We start from the raw sequence: 22,405 nt of genomic DNA, 5'->3' as shown, positions 1-22,405 counted from the left end.
AACGAAACAAACAAACAAAAAAAAAAAAAGAAAGAAAAAAAAAAAAAGAAAACCCAACAGAATAAAATGGAACCAAAAACCAGAAAAAAATGGAATTACATGATTTAGACGATGCACATTTAGTGGTCTCATATACAATACAAATTCTTTTCATCGGCAAAAGTGCAAATTCTCCCAAACTCGCCCGTCCCTCCGTAGCTTCAACAGACAATTTAAAGGAATAGGACTTAATTTAAGCTGAAAATAAGGACAGGATTGCTACCGTCCAAGCCTGAGATACTGGGAAATATCCTGCCGCCCCAAAATGAACTGTTTGAATGTGCCCTAATGCTCGTATCAGGGTTTGATGCTATTGCAGAAATGACTTATAGTACATGTTTTTTTATCTGCACGTTACAGAATTATGTACACTATATATATTCTCTGTAAGCTACTTGTCAAAAATATGATATATATATATTTATAATATTTTTTTGTCCCTCTAACCACTGAAGTGATTGAAATCTACTATAGTGTGCTTATATAAACTACCATCGGAGTAGGAAAATAAAGAGAGGTCATACAGGTCATACGTGGCCTCATATGTGCATGGAGGATTGACACTGTAATGTTAAGATGAGTATGTGCAACTAGACCCTGGATGGGTTCGAGGGGGACCGAGGCCACCACAGTACCTTTTTGAAACCTGTGAATTCTGCCAAAGTCTCAGAAAGCAGGTCTGGTTTGCCTCCGTGTTTTTTTTTTTTTTTTTTTTTTTTTTTTAAAGAATGTTTTGTTCCTGTGTTTGTCTGAGAGATGCGTGTGGTCGAGTGGGGCGGCAGTTGGAAAGGACTTCAACCCAAATATTAGTACGTTCAAGTTTTTCTTTACATGTAGTTTTTTTTTTTTTTTGCATTTAAATAAATCATCATATCCACATTGATATATATATATATATATATATATATATATATATATATATATATATATATAAAAATAAAAGACATGAACATGAGTAGAAGAAAACAGCAACGATAACAGTAAAAACGGGAGAAAGCACGTGCAAGTGCTCTTTTTTTTGTTACAATCGACAACCAGGAAACAGCGCGATGGCGTCTCGAAGCCCACCTTCGCTGCCCATCCGTTAATCTCAGAACTAAAGGAAGGCCGAGGTCAAAAAACACGTCACTTCGCCGTCGATAAACTGTGTTTACTGTCCTGTTGGTGGAGGGGGAATTTTTGTAGTCACAGAATGCAACCTGGATTTCATTGGTGGCTTCAAAAGACAAAAAAAAAAAAGTCTCTCTGACACAAACTACTCTCTCTACTGTGGATATTGCGTGGCCCAGAGACTGGAATGTCGCCAGCTCGTACTGTAAACTCAGGGAAAAGACCAACGTGCAGTCTGATTATTCCATCTTCAAGCAAAACTCTCCGATTTTCTTTCGGCCCGAGAACCTTCGAACGCTCACGGTAGGCGAGTGATGACGGGGGACTACGGGTGGCTGCATAGGTTTTGTTTTGTACACAAAAATCTCGACAGGAACACAAACTTTGTAATAAAGCTTCGATTAGATGCAAGGCAAAAAATAAAAACCTTGGGGTTGGTATCAAACCAATGATCTGCAGTGTTTTTTAACCTGAGAAACAATTGACTTAAAAAATAGATGATTACCCTTAATCTCCCACAACAGTGACTTGTGTTCAACCACGTGCACACACACACACACACACACACACACACACACACACACACACACACACACACACACACACACACACACACACACACACACACACACAAGCACTGCTGCTCATTTCAATGACCAGTAAAACACCTCAAACATCTGTTAGACGATCAGAGAGGCAGCATTCACTCGTTCCTGAACATAACGACATGTTTGTAATTAAAAAAACGCTCCTCAACCTCCAGGTTCTGTGCAAACCACCCGTTCCAACACCCACAAAGGACCCCTAGTGCAAAGCGCCTGTAAGCAACAGACCGCAGTCTCTCCGTGGACGTGCCGAATCACATCGCGAGTCTCTCTGCAGCTTGCAGATACCTAGTCGGAAAATCAAGCCTTCGGCCTGCTGAGTCATCAGTTTTTCAACCTCTCGCTACGTTTCGTTTCTTTGATTGGTACAGTAATCACCGTAAACACATCACGTGTTCTTTATTTAATGCTTATCAAGAATCGGATCGAAATAAATAAAACTAAGAGAAATGAATATTTGGATATTACAAGCGATACGTTTCTTTTAAAGAGAGATCCCCGTCTCAGTGTAGCATCTATCCAAGGAGTCATAAAAGGGAGCGGAGAAATCGACCTTCTGCCACATGAAGAGGAGCGAAGAACAGAGCTGCTTTTTTTTTTTTACTGCAACTGGGCCATATGGCGGAAATGCATATAAACATATAAAATCTCACTCTGTATATAATCTCAATCAGCACGTCGATATTGTGTGACAATGGAATCGATCAGCGTTATAAAAAGGACTGACGATCCCTGAGAAATCTCGTAAATACGGACTTGTACACGATGCCACTGATAGTTTTTTTTCGTATTGCCTTATTGCCCAGCCGCACTTTTCACAAACACCAACAAGCCCAATATCTTCCCATGTTAAGGCACATTCTAGTCCTCTCCAGCTTCCTGTCAGGTTTATACCCAGCCTCCTTGTAGACTCCTTGTGGACCCTTTTTATAGAATATTGTTTACGCCTCAGACAAGGCCAGTGAGCTGCTATGAACCTACAGACGTGTCATTACTTCTTCAGACAAGATGTCGTGATATGAGTTATTTTTTTTATCGTTTCCATCAGGTTTTGCGATTAAGTGAAGACAATTTCCATTTCGTGTCGTGTGTTGTGCTGACGTGTGCTTTGGATTTATAAACCGAGTCATGTTGCTCAATAATGTTGCTGTTATTTGGAAATTTTATCTGATGCAATCAGTAGATTAAGTAAGAAAGTGACGAGCTTATTCAGATATTAGTTCAAATTTTTCAAGTAATCCAGGTTCCTTTGCTTACTTTGGATTTATTATGATTAGGAATAATAATAATTACAGAAAGGTAAGGGGATGTGAAACAGGCGTAAATTAGGCTCCATTTCCATTTGGCAGAGAACCCTTATATATTATTCATACACCTGAGCAGGTAAGGGTTAAGGGCCTCGCTCAGGGTCCCAGCAGCGCCATCTTGGTGGTGTGGGACTGGAACTCATGACCTTCCGATCAAAAATCCGCCTTAACCACCGAGCTGGCGCTTCCTTCCCCCTGTGATGGAAGCTCTGCGTTCATGGAAACTCAAAGGCCTTGCCGAGTGAACTAGTCCTCAATTAAGGACTTTTAGTGCAAAAAAAAAATTCTTGCTGTTTCAGCTATAAGCACCACATCCAGTGCTATCAGTCGACAGGTAACCCCACCCGGATCGTCCGTCCCATTTCCACCCCGCAGGTTTTAAACCCCGTAACCTCGTCCCTCCCCTTTATACACATGTCAAATCATACAACTTAAAGGTAAGTGTCGCAACAAACCCTTGCAGGGTAACAAGAAAGAGTTCATTAAGTAAACAGGCAGCAAAAGATCACAACAAAAAAGTAGAGTAAAAACAATAAAACAGAACTCAAGTACAATTTCCTTTTCTCAATGATTTCTACTCGATTCTCTTACAGGTTTGGGGCTGTGGCTACTTTTTATCTCACGCACCACACTTCACTCTGCTCTACGGTTTGACCAACACACAGAATGTTTTAGAGTTAAAATTCATATACAGCCAGAAGCCGAGCTCCCGATAATCAACCCAAAGTGCAAAAAAAAAAAAAAAAGAATTCAGGACATTATGTGGGTCAGGACCCGGGACAAACGAAGCTCACTCCGGAGCGAGGACCGTTTAAGGGTGCGGTCCTGCAATACCAAAACACGTCCCTTTCATTACAAACCCTAGATGGTTTGTCAGTGAGTGAAAAATTGGAGTTACAAAAGGAAGTCTGTTCTCAGCACATAATGATATAAACCAAAGTAATGAACTGGTCAACTGTCTAAACAGAATAAGAGTATTATGAATTACTGGAAGACCCCTGCAGACACGCAGGCACCCCAACACACACTCTTACACACACTCTCACACACATACAAGCGTATAGCCACCCCCTCAATATCCCTTATTAAGACATAAAGGAAAAAAAATATCTACATCGAACGAAAACTTCAAGTGCAATCAGATATAAGGGCAATATCTTCTTCTTCTTTTTTTTTTTTTTAAGGGCGTCTTTTTTTCTGCTTGTTTTCTAATCAAGGTCATACACCATTTCAGAAACTCAACATGGTTACCCTGCAATACGTGACTGCAGAGATCAGATTTTGGCAGCCAGTCGTCTGAAAAAAAAAACCCAACCTAAAACCACAACGAAGAACCGAGCGAAGCGTCATGACATCGATGGGTGTCTTTCCATTTTTTTCTTAGCACATTCTCTCTTTTGTTTCAAAGTACCCGTGTATTTTGACGAAATAAAAAGTGCCCTTCTCAGTAACAAAGTGCAATCGAAAACCTGCCGCTCCCGTTAAGGTGCAAAGGACTGAAAGTTTGGGCGAAAGCCCATGCCGGCCTGGGTGATGATATCCGTCTCGGGGGCGGGGGGGGGGGGGGGGGGACCCTCTTTACGCCACTGATACCAGCAATCACACCAAGATTTTCCTCTGTTTTCTCCAAACTCCTCTTTGAGGTCTGTAAAGTCCATCAAGCACTTTTGGAATAACAAGATTCATCTACGTTGACCAGAACTGCAGTCACGATACCAGATTTTGGAGTGAAGCGTGTGTTTTGATTTCGAGTCCACAACCCTGACGTGCTGACGTCTCCCAGCCCCGGGGATTGAATCACGTGGCTTAGGATGTGTCCAATAAACATAGACGAGTTGCGGAAATCAAGAAAATAAATGAAAAGTCGACCCCCGTCCACCTTCCACCCCAAACAAGTATTTATTGCTTATCTCGTCTCCCCGGTTGTCCCATGGATTCGTGGTCCCTTGGGCAGAATGTGGAACTTTGCATCTCTCTGTCTCTCTTTCTCTCTTTTAAATAGGAATCTCTCTCTTTCTTTTGTTCTTTCTTTCTTTCTTTCTCTAATAGGATGAAATCTTTAGTAAAGCTGTGCAAATGCATAAAAGGTGCTCATCTCTTTTTTTTCCGTTCTTCCCATGCATGAAAAGAGAAAACATTCCCAGCCTTTGTGCACTCGCTATCTGGAAAAAAGCGCCCCCTCTCTCTCTTCTCTCTCTTTCTGTCTTTTTCTCTGTCTCTCAATTTCGCTAAGCTGGCAAACTATACCATGGTAGGTTCCCTCAACATCTCTCTCTCTCTCTCTCTCTCTCTCTCTCTCACACACACACACACACACACACACACACACACACATAAATGCAGATGTTTTTTAGTTTTTTTTGGGAATGCCAATTCCGTCAAGTGCTAAGTTCAGGACCAAAACGGGTTCCTCGATTAAATGTTCTCATACATTCAAACAGCCTTCCACCCTTTAGAAGCTTCCCCTTAGGAAATTTTCTGGAGCGAAGCTGAAGGAAGATAAAACCCTAACAATCTGTAATAAACCTTTTATAAAGGGACCGATATCATTATTACCTAATATACACACACACACACACACACACACACACATAAACAATGTAAAGTGTCAAGTACCCAAAACAGCCAATTCAAACGAAAACAATCGACGACGACAAACTATAAAACGTAAAGGAAAGAAAAAGAGCCCAAGAATTCTAAAAAGAGGAAAAAGTAAAAAAAAAAATAAAAAATGCAGGCTTCTGTAAAAAGAGAGGTAAAAGATTCAACGTGGTTTTGCTCAGAGGCAAACTGATGACGGTAGTGCTTCGGCAACACGGAAACCTCATCCCAGGATCCTCATCCTCCCATGGCCTTAATGTGATGTCACTCAAAACGTTACCCTTCTATTAAGATATAACCATAACCGTGTTATTGTTATTATAATTTTTTTCTTTTAGAGAGAGAGAAAGTAACACTTAAAACCAAACCCCTGTCTGATTCTTTCTGGAACGTGTAGAAACAAGGTGCTGCGTCGGAATTGCATAATATATTGCCGTATGGATGTGAGACGAGAGAACCTTTTCTTTTACGGTATATGTACATATTTTTCACTGCATTAGGGAAGAAGAAAAAAAAACGAGAGAAAGGTTCATTTTTGTTGCTTCTCACACGTCTTGGATCGCACTTTGTTTACCTGTCACATTAGCAGCCGTGGTCAGCCAGGTGTTTGACACCTCACTTGTTTAAGACAAAGCCCTGTGGACCCAACCCAGAGATGAGGAACCTGTTTTGAACTGCATAGTAGCTCCATTGTCTTGTATGCATATTGACAAGCGATTAAGAACAGAAATCACAAAAAGGGAACACACAGAAAGACAGAGACCGCACAGGTGAGTGATGTCAAGTGCTCTTCGCTCTTTCAACAGGCTGTAACTGTGGCTTCAGGTCCCTGAATGTTAAAAAAAAAAGAAAAAAATACGCAGAAAAATGTGAAATGAAAAGATTAGATTTTTTTTTGGGACACCCTGATTTGGTTTTTAAAGAGAAGCATGGAGTTGTAGCTTTTTTTTTTTTGTTGTTGATTTTTTTTTTTTCTGATTTCTGTGCAACACCAGCACCAGCAGTGTGTATTTTTATGGCATTGTGGCGTCTCTTTGCCTTGCACTTGCATCTCCTCTAGCGCCTCTGTCAGCCTTCGGGCTGTGTGTGCGGCTCTCTGGAGCTTGTTCCATAACAACCACGCTCATGCCCCCTTCCTCCTCCTCGTCATCCTCGTCCTCCGGATGCAGTTGGCCCCTGGTAGATCTCGGCCCCCCTCCGGTCGCGTCCAGAGGGGCTTCGAGCACGTCGGGTTCTCGTACACGAGGTTTGCGTCCGCGGCGAGACGGGATGCCGTTGCAGCCGTCCTTCTTCAAGTGGCGGTGGAGATGGTCCGAGCGTACAAAGGTCTTAAAGCAGCTGGAGCACTGATAGGGGCGCAAACCCGTGTGTACACGCATGTGATTCTTCAGGTCGTAGTTGTGAGCGAAGGCGGCGCCACACTGCGTGCACAGGTAAGGCTTCTCTCCTGTATGCTTGCGCATGTGAACCTTGAGCTTGTCCTGTCTGGAGGGAAAAAAAAAGGGATGTAAATAACAACAAACTTTACGAACTTATACATTATTTATAAATGCTAAAAAAACGGTTAAAAGTGCTCCATGAAATAAAAAATTAATTCCAAATATTATTGATAGGATGATTTCATGCCAAAAATTCATATTGTGATATTATTATAAAACCAGGACTTTTCCTATTACATTTATAGTTAAGATGATTATTTTCATTACTTTTTTTCATTACTGATAATTAAACCACCAGAATAATTAAAGTTACCAGTAAATTATTATTAGAATTTTAATAACAACAGATAATTTTTAATTATAGTTAATGGTAGCTTCAAATACCTAACACTAAAACCACACACACACACACACACACACACACACTTGGTACGTCCCACCATTATGAAGGACGTGTCCTCTGTGCAATTACAGCAGGAGGAACCTTGGACACTGTTTAACTCGGTGGAATTGACTGTGTTATGAGTTTGTCTTGAATAAATATATATATATATATTTGATTGTTTCTTTTTAATAATAAGTATTCATAAAAAAAAAAAAAAAAATGATGATAATAACCAATACCCTTTTTTTTGGTTATGGAATCTTTTTTAGAAAAACGCCGGTTTGGTTGTTGATCTTGCAACATATGTTTGCTCCCAGGAGGCAGCAGGTCATCTGAGGACGAGAGCCATAAAGCTCGAATTTTTATCTCTGATTTCTATGTGAGGCAATGAGGAGGTGCTCAGTGTTCACCATTCAAGCTTTAAATCTGCAGTTCGACAACGGTTGATATTTTATCAGCGTAGTAAAACGGGCAGATTTACAGGGGCTGATATGAGATTAATCCAGTCAGAAAAGATCAGAAATCAAGGCTGTATATATATATATACACACACACGCACACACACACACACACACACACACACACACAAACCAATATACATTACATACATGTCCAATTTAGGTTACATTATATGGACAAAACCATTTTTAGTCTCCACATTTAGTCTTGAAAGATGTTTAATAGATTCTGGATTGTGGTGGTTTGTAGAGTTTCATTCGAAAGTAAAATCAGGTACTGATGTAGGTGAGGAGAGATGAGAAGGTCTGGGGTGCCGTTAGCGTTCTCTAGCAGGAGATCTTTCACTCCAAACCATCTTCATGCACAGGTGCAGCGTCATGCTGGTTTGAGTCTCCCAGTTCAAGAAAAGCAAAAATTTCTCTCCTGCATCCAACTTTGTCCACAGTCAGGTGTTCCAATACTTTTGTCCGTATAGTTGCTGTAACCTGAGCCGTAGTTTCTATCGTTCAGGTTGTGACACTTTGTGGAAGTGAGGCAGATTCCCACCACGAACGGTGTTGTGTCGTGAGATCAAGTGCAAGGACTCACGTCTGCACACACTTCACCCATACGCCCCCTCCTCTTTGTTTCTGACCAGGGAAGAGTACAGCTAAATAAACTATTGGGGCTAGCCAGCCCGGAACTGTGGAGGCTTACTGTACAAACACACACACAGACACGCACACACACACACTCCTGTGTATATAAACACAACCACACAGGCCTATAGTCAAACACAAACATACACAAAACCACACAATAACACATTCGCACACACATCGGCCGTATTTAAAACACACACACACACACACACACACACACACACACACACACGGTGTTGCCCTGAAACCTATAAACACGTGTATTCCTACCGTCTAAATCTTACACGTATGCAAACTCATCGTAACCTACATACTGGCACGCACAGGGAGACGCCATACAAACCCACAGGACAGCGTAATAAAGTGGCGTGCTGAAGCAACTAAATTATTTAAAGGACAAGATTGATTTATTACAGAGTGACGGAGAACCCGTGATCAAACGGCTTTAGGAATACACCCCCTTCCCATCGCCTGCTGCATCAAACCCAACACAGCCAACAAACCCCCGGAAATTACTCAACACCGCATCTATTTCCAAGGTCCCCTCATTAATTCATTATAGGGACGGTTTTATGACTGAACCCCACACCCTCGGGTAACAGTGCACACCATGTTAGCAGCTCAGTAAAAAAGAAAGGGTCATGTGTACAGGGGGCAAAAATCAACATAACTCTCAAGATCACAGGTTCAAAAAGTCGCTGGCAGAGATATAGCACCAATCTATGATTCCATTTAATATTGACATGCAGCGCTTTATAGCAGCCTCAACTCAGATAAGACGCAACACAGCCATGCCAACTCAGCCCACTTTTTATTGGATCCCCTTGTTAAAATTCCGGGACTTTGTCATGCAGGCTGCCTATCCCTATAAAAGATGGCTTTATAGCCGTTTGCCCCCTGACCAGAATACAGATCTACCCACTTCCTTGTTTTTTTACCATTTGCAAGAAAGGGGTAGTGACAAGATTTGGGAATTTTTTAGGATTTTTCTAAAGAGAAATAAATTCAAATCGGGTCAAAAGATCACTGATGGTATCTCAATATAAATATACTAAGAAATTGGAGGATAATGAAAACTCGTCTTGTGATGACCATATGGAATCCAAGCAACTGGACACCGCAAACTTCTTGTAGATGTATATAAGAATAAAATACTGTCCTGGCCGTATATTAAGACAACCAAACAAAGGTTTTGTGACACCTGACCATAAGATGTGCTTTTAGAACATTCCATTCCACAGTTAGTCTCGATTTGCTCTCATAATCACATCCACTCTTCTGGGAAGATGTTTCACTAGATTTGGTGGGGATTTATTCAGCCACAAGGGTGTAGTAAAGTGAGTAAGCCAGTTAGCTCTATAGAAGGAGATCTTCTACTTCAACCCATAAAAAGTTAAAACTCATGGAGCTGACTTTCTACACCGGGGCATTGTCATGCTGGAACAGGTTTGGATCTCCGAAATTCAAGAGAAAATTTCATTCTCGTGCATCCAAATTATATAATTGCGTGCCAACTTCGTGGTAGCAATTTGGAGAAGAACCAAAACCAGGTGTACCAATACTTTTTTGTCCATTTGGTGTATGTGCTTGATGAGGTTGGAAAATACAGAGCGAGGAATCAGAGACTTTTTCAGACCATTCAGAGTCATAGGTCATTTCTTGTTGTCTGTTTCCTTTTCAATTCACCCCACAGAGCATAAAACGGTTTCATAGAATTGGAAAAAACAAAAACGCAATGATTATCTGGACATTTTTTTTATTTTTAGATGGAAAAAAGACCTGGAATAGAGCTTAGAAACATCACAAACCCCTCCACAATTCTTCTTTTTCTTTACCACAAACCCACCTTGAGTGTATGTTGTGTAAAAAAAGCTCTATTCTGACCATAAAGCTGATTCCAGTCACAGTGTCAGTAGTGTTTAACAAACTGCAGGGACTTTGTGTTTTTTTCTTCTGGCACACCTTATGGATGGTGTCTTACTATAGATACCGAGACACTTTTCTTCAATTTTCCCAATAACCCAGGGCCCCCGTGTAGCCTTGTATTTGTACCCCAGTAAGGGTGAATGCACAAATGTTATTTAACTAATAAAACCTTCTATATTATTATACATTGGTAAACAATTTTGACGTATTTTACAAACTCCCTATTTACAAAACACACGCCTTTGAAAAACAGAAGAAATCGAAGCCGTAACTCTTACTGTCAAATGAAATGTACTTCAGCTCACCTGGTGAAGCGCACTTTGCAGATGGCACACTCGTAGGGCTTCTCTCCAGTGTGCGTGCGGATGTGGCGGGGTAGTTTGCCAGCACCCTGGATGACCTTGGAGCAAATAGGACACTTCTGGAAGGCCTTGGAGCGCATTTTTCTTTCACCACCAGCGTTGCCTGTGCTAGATTGGCCTCCAGTGCCTCTACCTTCTCCACCTCGCATTGAGGCCCAGAGTGGAACGGCCGTTTCCTCGCGCTGCACACTGTTAAAGTACTTCAAGTAAAACTCCACGTCAGGCTCGTCTCCGTCGGCGCCCTCGTGTTCAGCCCCATCTGGCCTCTCCTTCTGCCGCTCTATAGAGTCCATCATCTGCTGCAGAAGAGCGCTGGCGGGTCCACGCTCTACTTCGCGCTCCGTTTCTGCTTCCCTCTCTGCCTTGGGCTCGGATTGATGGAGGTAGAAGTGTCCATTCTGTGATGATGGGGCATAGAAGTGCGAGAGCGCTTCAGTGCCATTCCCTCGAGTCCAGATCAGTACCTCCTTTGTGTCCTGTGGCTCATCTGGATCATCTTCTGGGTCTGGTGGAGGGTGCATCGCCAGCCCTGGGCCTGGGGGAGGAAAGTAGTTAGACGGCGTGCCATTGCTGTCAGCGCCGTTGCGATGGCTAAAGTGCAGGTGTGCGGGCATGTCCCTGAGCTCTGGCGTACTGCAGCTGCTGCTCCAGTGCGCCCCTCGCTGGAAGAATTCCAGGAACTCGCGAGCGCGTAGCCGGTTGCCCTGCTCTCGGCTGTTTCGCCCACAATCTCCGACCTCTTCCAGCTCGTCCTCTCTTCTCTCGCTGCCCGTCTGAAAACAGAAAGCGGGGCTGTAAATTGATGCTTAATAATAGGCATGTTATAAAGTACTGACTTATAAAGACATGTACGCCCTACTGTCTCCCAAAGAGCATGTCATTGATGTAAACACCAGAAAGGCGCAGGGTCAGCCATGATACAGCGCCCCTGGGGTACAGAGGGTCAAGGGCTTTGCTCAAGGGCAACAAGAGTGGCAGCTTGGGGATACCTGGGTTTAAACCCCTGACCTTCCAATCAGTAACCCAGAGCCTTAATGACTGAGCTACAACTTCTCTATAGAACATCATATAGTCATGCATTTCCCCTCTTGGACAGCTTTTTTTCTTTTCCAAATAATCCTCAAATTATTTACTATACTTCAACCTAAAAAAATACAACTAAACCAAAACATGTATATATTGTGCACCTTAAAAAACAAATTTTAGGTCTCTGATATATGAAGTTATTATGGATGGTCTACAATCTATCATCAATATCAACACTTCCATCAGAAAAATGATTGACCCACCGGAAGGGAGAGCACTTTGGTGTCGAGCAGATGTGTGCAGATTTCTTGGACGGGTGAGATCTCGAGCAGACGGGCGGCGCTCAGGATGTCGGCTACACTGCTACGGCTGACGGTGAGTGTGGATGAGTAGGCGAAGTCCAGCAGTGCAGCGAGCGCCTCGGCACGCACAAAGTCCAGCGCGTAAACACTCTGCCGCTCTGCAGCCAGGCCTGAGGTAAAGAGTTTGTGGAAATAAGAGCTGCAGGAGGCAAGAACCGAGCGGTGGGCGGGGAACTCCTGCTCCTGCACCACCAGCAGCACGTCACACAGCAGGCCGCTGAGCCGCTGCCGGTTCAAGCCTTCCAGCAGGTCGGCGCTGTGCTCAGGAAAGGGGATGCCCACTGGGCCCTCCTCTGCCTCGCACGCCCGCCCGCCGGCCCCCGACGACATCTTCCACCAGCCTGCCGTCGAGCCGCCAATCGCAGCCGCCGCCCGGGTCTCCGTCCTGCCGTCTGTCCGTCTGCCTGTCTGTGGACGAACATATGATAGAAAATCATCTGTCTGTGATGAGGTTTTATAGATACATGATATAAACTCAACCTCCGTAAAGCATGTCATCATGGAGTTTGCTTTGTGCACAGGGACATTGTCAGGGGAAAATGTAATGCTAACACATACGAAGACATCCTATAAAATTGTGTGCCGTCATATAGTGCAGTCTTAGCTGTTATCAAGGGTCAACTGTCGACAGGATGTTAGAAAAGTGTAAGAATAGACGGGTCAGTTGTCTGTAACTGCTGGCCCGAACTGATTAACCATTTGAGATGTTTGCCATATATGTAATAGTTTTTTTGTGAACAAAACAAAAAACGGATAAAAAAAAATACATATTGAGACTAGTATAAGAATTAGACTAATCTGTGATAGGTCAGCAACACCTCTATAGTCTATTGAGATAGCATCATGCAAATTCTCAGAATGGAGTAACTGCAGTTTCTTGTTCCTCTTCTACTGACAGTTTTTCTTACTTCAGACCTGTTTCTTTCTAGAATCTCACTTCCTTTTTGAGGCAAAACAGCCTTTCAGTTATTATCGTCAAGTTTCCAAGGCAAATGTGGCACAGACAAAGAGAAACGAGCACACTGAGGACTAATGGTCAGTTCTTAATTGTACACATCAAGTCCAAAGACTAATGACTGAAATTAGCATGTGCAGTTGGATACAATAAAAAAAGTCAAATACCAAAATTATTATTTTTACTAAAATATTTTAGTTAAATCACAGTATTGGCGATGCACAAGTATAAAGAAATTTACTGTATTTAAGTTGCAGTGGGTAAAATGTTTAGATCGAAAAAAAATTTGTGAACGTAAACAGTATATGACCTTTGTTTTATTAGCACGCAATAATCTGCAGTTAATATGTTATAACTCGTATATTGCGCTCCGACATGATGTGCGATGTGACGTGTAACACTACGTGATTTCAAAGTTGTCTGTAATGACTTTTGGGTCTTTTACGACAATCATAGCTGGGTGAGAGAGAGCGGTAGATTTGTTTTCTTTAAAGGCAGTGGGAGAAGACATTTGAAGAAAAGAGAAGTGAGTAGGTTGAGGGCAGAGTGGCGCCCAGTACAAAACTGTGCAGCTTGTGCATTCAGTAGTGCACACAGAGGGCGGGGGGACAAGGGACTGCCGAGGATAGGCCAAAGTGGAAAAAACACACTAGAGGAGGAGTAGGACACATGCACGGCTGTAAGGGAACGGTATTAAATAGGGAGGTTGTCAATCCGGTCTGAGCCGGTTACCCCACCCTGCACTGTGTGCCAAGTTTCAGGAAAGGCCTGTCCCCTTGCTCACGTGTTGAGGGGGAGATTAAAATGATCAAATGTAGCCTGGCTAGGAGGAACGTGAGGGAGGTGGAGAGGGGTTTTGCAAGGTAACCCTCCTTGATTTGTCTGTTCAAATGCACACACAAACGAACGCCAAGCCCCTCCTCCATCTGGCACAGCAACCCAGCAGGGGGTGAGGCTGGTGGGGGATTATTCTCTATAGGAGCAGCGCATTCAAAAGAAATTCCTGCTTAACCTGAGCACCCCGCCCTCTGCTTTCCACATGCCCTCTTGTAAAAAAAAACTAACAAAAAAAAAAAAAAAACAACTCACCTGGCACAATGTCATCGCATTGCAGAGGTCACGCTTAGGTAAAGCACAACCCTAACGCTTTAAACAAACCTGTCCGCTCAGCTCGTTTCATTTTGGCCCACGTTTCGCACCACGCGGTATGAATTCTTTTTTTTACGTCATTATTATATATTTCATTTTATTTCGAATGATTATAAATCACAATCTAGGACACGTATGCTTGTGCGGTGCATGCAATTCTATATAGAGCACCTAAGGGATGCCCTTCTAATAATAGATACACTCTATTAGTTACATTCTTACATCCTGACTGGTTCAAGTATTTCTTCTTTAGCTGTGACACAGTGATGCGCACCTGCATGACTCCTCTGCTTGCTTGTAGTTTTCTCGTTAAGTCCTGATAAAGCCTGGCTGACCGACGCTCATTTCACTATCTCTCAAATACCTTATTTGAATAGACTAGGGTAAAGACCAGGCGAAAGGCTGGGAGTAACGGACAAATGCCAACGAAGTTTTACCTGGAGAGGGGAGTAATGGAAGTCAGAATGGTAAGTTGAGAAACACCAGCTAATTTCAGTAAGAGAATACCTGCTGTGTGAGAAATCAGGAATTGAAAATCAGAATAAGAGAAAGAGACAGCTTTCTGTGCTGTACACGAGGCATAAAGAGGCGTCCGAAATCTTATGTAACTTCAGCTAGGAGTTGAAAAATCAAAGTTGCTGTCCCTGTCCCAGAATAAACCCTTGAGTTGAGCTGAAAGAAAGAGGAAACACTGCAAACAAACCTGATCCTGACACCTTCTCATGGCTCCAAACATTCCTTATCATTAATTCATGGCAGAGGGTGACGGGGGCTGTGCCTTGGCCCCAGTGACACGCTTGCAGGTCTCTCAGCCAGCAGCCGCACGCTCAACCCGCCACTGCTTTGCAAGTCAAACCACAATTCGCTGCAAGTAGCCATCCCACCCCTCCTACCTTAGCCCAGGTCTTCCTGCCGTGGCCGGCGCAGAGCAGTTATCAGCATCAACTGTTGGAATATATTTGTGACCAGGTTGCTAAGAGCAAACAATCCTAATTATGTTGAGTATAAACCTGTGCATTCATTTGGTAGTTCTTATACAAAGTGTTCTTGTGTCAGTAAGCTTGTGTGAAATAATTTACATAAAAAAAAGTATGCATTGTTTGTTCATACAATAATGTATAATCAAACACGTATTACATTTTTCTTACACTGACTTCTTTTCTGAATGTTCTTAAATATAAATCTTGTGAAGGATGAGATCTAGACAAAACTATTGAATGTGTTCAGTGATTATTTGGTTAGTAATGCCAGATCGGATCGTATATGTAATCCACTGTATACACATACCATACCTTACATTCCAGGATCACACACTGACTTATGACATAAACACAACTAACACTGCCGTATGAAAACAAAGCACATTAACGGAGTTTCATTTTTTCTTCTACTTTCCACCAGTCACCTTCAGGTTGATGGAATAAAAACATAAACATCGGGGACCTTTTGTAAAAGTCCATTATACACTCCAATTCCTTAAAAGGGCTGTCGGGGGGGTCACTATACACAGGTTAGGAGTTCAAGGTCAGGACCGAAGAGATATTAGCAGATAAACGGAAATGTGAGAGACAGAGAGAGGGTGTCTAATTCCAAGAAGAACAGGATTTTGAACAAGGCCTTAATCATGAGTCACTCCTGCCAGCAGTTGTAAGGGAAGCCTGATTGGTTGTGTAGAGTGCAAGCAGGAAGTGGGCGAACGACTGATAAACTGGAGTTATGAGGTTGGGCTGCTTCATTTCAGATATGTCAGCAGCTTGCCAAAAATCCAGGCTCACAATGCCCCCTTAAAGGTAGTGGGTGAGGTCTTTTAAAAATCAACAACACACACTCTCACACACACACACACACACACACACACACACACACACACACACACACGTTTGAGTTGCTATGGAGGGTACTTCAGAAAACATTGCCTAACACTATAGAACAATACGCTTTCATTAAAACAATTTCATTCACATCTCATATGATTTATATTTATCAGGATCTGTAGGTCCTTCACATTCCTCAGTTAGAAAAGGAATGATGAGAGGTGCTGAATTTGTGACAACATGTTTACGATTCTCCTCAGCTGGCTATTGCTTTATCGAGAGGTTATACCAAAGTGTGCAAATGTCAGACGCCCCCTCAGAGTTTGACCAAAGTTTTCCAGGCCTGATTCCCTGCATCTGGCAGCTGGCTGACTTCAGCTTTTGTGAGTCTTTTGCACACTGTGGCCAAGCTTACAGGAAACCAATGGAGAGAGACCAAACAACATGATCCCCTCACCTAAAATGGCAGAAATGTCAGAAAGCAGCTCGGCCATTTCCAGTGCCCTTGTGTCTCCATGTCTCCATCTCTGCTGCAGAGGCCAGGCAGAATGGACGGAAGATGACTTCCTGTGTGACTCTGGCAATGGTGTAACAGAACCCACTCTGTTATCAGATGACCAGCTCTCTCAGACACTGCACTGCGCTCGTCCGCCGCCAGCCCACCACAGCTTCCACTTCCTCCTTTTTTTGCCTATGCTGAGGAGGCAAAAAAATGCACCTCCCACCCACTGCCGTTTTTTATTATCCACAGATCTCGCAACAATTACGCAAAGGTAAGTGTGTCAAGGACTCTCCTCCACTCGCCGGAGGCCGAGCTCCATAATGGCAAATGGGGGCGGGTGAGAGAATAAACTTACAGCAATCGGATTCCACATTACTGTTAAGGAAACTAAGAAGTAGGCCTTGCCCGACATGTCGACAGACCCACTGCAGATAAGGACAAGTGGAAGAAGGCCCTTTAAAGAGTGCAATGAGAGCATAATGAGATGAGTTCTCTGATTACCGATAGGGAGGTTAGCTCACTGCAGCCCATCTCCGAACATCACAGTCTCTAATTTAATCACTTTAAATATGCTTCCCAACAGCCCACCCAGCCGACTGCCCCCGAATGAAAACTACATCCAGAGCTCTGGCTGCCTGCTGGAACTGCTCATTGGGCAAGACTTTTGTACAAATTTTCAATTCCAGTTAAATCCAATTTAACAAATTCCTGCACTAGGACATTCACTCCACAACAGCACATAACACAATCCAAACTTCTGTGATTAAATATGATTTAGCATTTTGTAAATATGAGGAAATGGAAATGTTATATTAATCTGCAGGCCAAATTTTCCATATAAGAGAGCTCTCACAGAACGCAGGTAAGGGGGAATGACATAAGATAACAATATCAAAAACTTGATTGAATGCTGATATTGAGATTATCCATAAAGTTACAATTAAATGATCCATTACATTTATTGTACACTAGACACCAACAAATCTGTATTTCAGGTCAGAACTGACGGTATACACTTTGAAGAATCCCCTCAGCAATCCTCCATTTATTTTATATAAAAGAAAGGCAACATTAATGTTTACTTTATGGGCGGTGATCTTAGTGTTCCCAAAGGCTCACACGCTGATACACACACTCGCCAAGTTTCTCTGAAGGCCTCATAGCATTCCAAGGTGGGTGCCATGACTCAAAATGACCCCATGGCATGGCAGAGTCTCCCCATATATATATATATAAAGTACACTCACTTGAAGTGGGCTTAAATATGTGTGTTATTCACACAGCAACTAAGAGACAATAAAGACAGGCCTCACCCCTGACAAGACAAGGCAACTTTTCTGTGTATTGTTCAGACACTGGGCGTCATCAGCGAATAAAAAAAATACCCCTCGCGCCCTCCCTGTACCCGCATCAGCCAAAACGAGTTAAGCCAGTATGGGTTGGAAATTATCTGCATACATCTTTGAATAAAAAAAAAACGGAAAGAGAAAGTGAGAAAAGGTTTCATGCACATGACACCCAAAGAAGACTGCTGACCACGCTGAAGTCATGAGACACTACCAAAAGACCCTCAATGACACACAACCACTGGGTTTGGGGTTTTGGAGGTAGATTTATCCTTGAGTTTCTTTAAAAAAAAAAGCGGAAGGGGTAAAACCAATACAAGTCTGCCAACAAATGACACAAAAGTCACAAGATTAGAGGTTAAGATGTTTTGCAGCGTATTACGTATATAAGCTGAACCTTTTCGAAACAGTTTAGCAGTCCACTAGGGGTACCACTTTTTTTCACATCCCAGATGTGTCTAAGTAAAGACAATGATCATTACCTAACACTGTGTAATTCATTCGTATAACTTTCCTACAGTCAACTTACTTCTGTATATAAACGTCCGTGCCAAGTTTGCAATGAGATTCATCTCGACCCTCTCGTTGACAGTATTGAATAGAAACGCAATGCCATGCAAAGTTGAAGAGAGCTGAATATAACCTCTTTGGCCATACCTTAACGCAGTAGGCCTCTGCTTTCCATCTCTACTCCATCTGCAACTGGGTCAAGTGCTTTCAGCTTAGCTAAGCCTAGTGCCCCTCTATCTATATATCTCACACTCTCGCTCTCTCGCTCTCTCTCTCTCTCCTAAAGATCCTACTGCTGTCCTGCCTTCTGCACTCCAAGCAGCAGAGAGAGTGAGATTGCATTAAGGAGGTCTTACCAGCCAGGCAGAAATGTGTTTCTCTCTGTGGGCCAGCTCAGTGTTTCCTGCCTGCCTGCCTCCGTGCCTGGGCAGGATTGTGTCGTGGAGTAACTGCAGTCGGCAAACTTCCGAGTGGCCCTAGTTACACAGGCAAGCCCTTGCCTGATCCCACACACACACACACACACACACACACACACACACAGGCAGACACCTACTAACTCGAACTCTCCCCCTTCCTCCTCCCACCCCCAGCCCTCTTTCTTTCAGCCCACTGCTTTGGCTTCACTTCCCTCTCTACGATTGGTTTGACAGCTGCTCACTCACCACACCTCCCTACTGAGATAGGCTGCCGACTGTTCCCTTTCCTGTATGGCCAAGGGCACAGCTGTCTGGGATGTGGAGTCCTACAGATTTTACGGACTGCTTCTAGGCCACTGCTATGGACTACAAGTCCCAAGCCGTCCACTCTCACCAACCCCACAGCTCTGAGCCCTGGTTCAACGTAAGCACTCTGAGAGCTGAATTATATGCTACGGTGTGTTGCTAGCAGGATGCCAGGTATTAAAAGTACAGAGACCAGCCATCAAGCAGAGCCAGGCTGAAGACTAAATAAAGGAAACTCATGTATGCGCCACAATTCAGTACTGTCTTAAGCAGACCTAAAGGATAGAAAAACTTATACCCTCTTGACTTGTGACTTTTGATCTACAATGAAATGATAATAATAATAACAAACAGATGCAAACAAACAATCCAGACAAGCAGAAAGCTGGAATCCATCACAGTTGATTCCATTTGACAACTTAAAACTGAAGCCTGTCACAAGCTACTTCTACCTTGCATGACAGCATTATTTTTGGTTCCTCCTTCAGAGCACTGCCTCAGGCTTTCTTTTTCGACCCCCCACCCACCCCCATAGACACACATAGACACACATTCAAACAAACTATGACTTTTCTAAAAAATAAAATAAAAATGAATTTCAGCAAACCAACAGCAATAAATCCAAGGTGAGGCAAATTAGTTTTCAGTGGCAATCCCCTTTCTACCCCATATGCCCTCTCTCTGCCCCCTCCTTCATTCCTTTTCTTTCCTGACAACAGGCCCTGGAAGAGATGGCAGTGAAACCAGGAGGGGGAGCACAGGGGTTCAGCTCACCTGTGATGGCCGTGGTGCTGCTTTGGTGGGTTTTGCTTGTCCCTCCTCTTCTCCTCTCTGGAGCTCTCTCTCACTTGCTTTCTCCCTCTCTGTCTCTCTCTCTCTCTCTTTGGCTGTCCCTGCTTCTCAAAGCCTCGTATGCGCTAAAGTACAGGCAGCAGTAGATCAACTCAATTCCCTTCCTGGTTTCTGGAGGGCAAAGAGGTCCCTCCCTTTCTCTCTCTCCCTCTCTCCCTCTCTCTCTTAAAGAAACAGCATTCTCCCTTGCCCGTGTCCTCTTCACCTCTCAAGGGAATACATCAACATTATATTTCTGTGTGACAGATGGGAAACATCAGGTGAGGAGCAGGTACGAATGCCATCAAATGTCCATCAAGTCTCAAGTTTTGCAACAACATGACATTCACATCAAGTGAGCATGTGCAGGATAATCATGAACGCAACCGTCCTTTTCTTACTGGAGTGGCTTTGAATGTGTGTTATAGGCACACCCACCCATCCCACAGCCTGAGGTCATGGAGTCCCACCCCAGAAACAAGCCTTGGCACATTCCAAAACACTCAGGGTCTGCCAGCAACACCCCCCCCAACTAAACACACACAAATACAGCTCTTTCACTTATGCAGTTCACAACATGCCGATTCTCAAATGGTCCCCAATAGACAGTGCCGTTCATCTCCCATCTATACCATAAGCCGGAGTTTAAAATTCGATAGATAAATACACCAGCACTTTAATTACCGAACAGAATTCATACAGGTCTATAAAAAGATATATTACATTTTCTGCCACAATTATATTAATCACCTGAAAGGACTGGACAAAGAGTTGAATTGTCCAAAAGTTGTAGGAAGGACTTATATTCCATATGGGGCTTATGGACGATGATATTAATACAGCTTGACATTGATGAAATGAGTAAGACCTGCTCCATTAGGCCAACAGAAGAATCGAGCAACTTGTTACTAGGGGGGTGGAGGGACCCCAAAAGACAAATCAACATATTTTAGCCACAGATGGCACTGCCAACAGACCAGCGGGAAGCAGAACCATTCCCACGAAGTACTAATAAGACACTGTGGGATTTCATACAGTTCTAAATGCTTTTCTTCAATAGAATATAACAAGCCAAATAACAGCAAAAGTCCTGACCACAGAAAAAAAGCCCCTGTGCATTTGTCCAGCTCCCGAACAAACAGATTCCTAATGCAGGCTTGATTTGAAACATATTAGTGCATTTTTTTAACGAATTTAATTTTGATGTTTAAACAAATGATATAAAAGAGTGCTTTAACAATTAACGAATACCCCGGTGTGTTTTTTAGCTGAACTCCTAGCTCCCGTATCTGTAATATATGTGTAATTACTACAGGGAAGATTTAAGAAATGTTGCTCTTTACTGATAAATGAACAGAAACTCAATTTATTTTCAAATCGCTTAAAATCCAGTTATTAAACAATGACAGAAAGGACTTACGAAAACATGCATTAACAGCTTCCTTACTTCAAATCCCATTTATGAATAATCATACCTTCAAAATGTAAAACTAATGGCATCTTTTAAAATTTCTTTCACCCTTTCACAGTGAGGAACAATCTTGTGCTTTGATGTATGAAGACCTTGGACTTCCAAAAAAGTTCTAAATTGATTTGTGATGTTTTTTTGTTTTTTTTTTCAATCATCAGTACAGGAGCAATCTGCATAGCCAGTTGTGATTGCCATTGGAGCTACAGATTCCATGTCCATGATATGAGGAACACTGAGGAACTCCATGGACCCAGTGGTTTCCTTTGTTAGCATTGCTAGACCTGTTAGCTTCAGCCATCACACTAGTCACTTCTAATTGTCAGGATTTTAGGGTCAATTCCTTTTGCACCTTCAACTCTTTGCATGTATCTCCACAACTATCAGGCTAATGCATATATATGCTTTTAGTATGGTTGTCCAGTAACTGGACTCACCTAACTCCAATTAAGCTGGACTCAGCTAACATGGTAAACAAGTTAATTACCTGGCTACACCTACAGCAATCTGTTCTCTACAAAAGTCTCATTCACAAAAGAAAAACACCCAATTTAAAAGTCTCTTTTCTTATCTTATACTGCATGATGACATTCTATACCTAAATGTGGCCCACAAACCACTGGCCATACATAAATGGCCACATCTGGTAACCACTGATTAGCAGTAGCTGATAAACAATCCAAGTCACTTTCTAGGCACATGAACAATCTGGAAGAAGGTGGCTCATGTGAAACTGAATTATTTGGACTTAAAACACAAAGTATGAAAACGTCACCCAACTGAGTCTTTTATGTAACCCAGTGATGACCCTTTCAGTGGTCCCCAAACTCTTTGGGGTTTCCA

The 22,405-nt window shown here is 42.8% G+C and overlaps 1 protein-coding gene across 2 annotated transcripts; it reads right to left on the bottom strand.

The window, feature by feature from the left end:
• Positions 1 to 2,777: 2,777 nt before the first annotated feature.
• zbtb7a (zinc finger and BTB domain containing 7a) lies at positions 2,778 to 20,478 on the bottom strand. 2 transcript variants are annotated; one of them, XM_083557988.1, is made up of 4 exons: positions 20,038 to 20,478; positions 12,164 to 12,670; positions 10,818 to 11,647; positions 2,778 to 7,147 (listed from the first exon to the last, which is right to left on the bottom strand). In XM_083557988.1, exons 2-4 carry the CDS (start codon positions 12,590 to 12,592, stop codon positions 6,676 to 6,678), a joined length of 1,731 nt encoding a protein of 576 aa, XP_083414114.1. In that variant the 5' UTR covers positions 12,593 to 12,670; positions 20,038 to 20,478; the 3' UTR covers positions 2,778 to 6,675. The 2 variants fall into 2 exon arrangements, with proteins under 2 accessions (XP_083414114.1, XP_083414115.1); XM_083557989.1 differs by lacking the exon at positions 20,038 to 20,478 and adding an exon at positions 18,895 to 19,129.
• Between the last annotated feature and the right edge of the window lie 1,927 nt (positions 20,479 to 22,405).

Source organism: Silurus aristotelis, assembly GCF_946808225.1.
Source record: "Silurus aristotelis genome assembly, chromosome: 13".
NCBI classification, from domain to species: Eukaryota; Metazoa; Chordata; class Actinopteri; order Siluriformes; family Siluridae; genus Silurus; species Silurus aristotelis.
The sequence above is the reverse complement of the archived record's forward strand: the minus strand, read 5'-3'. Positions and strand labels throughout refer to the sequence as shown.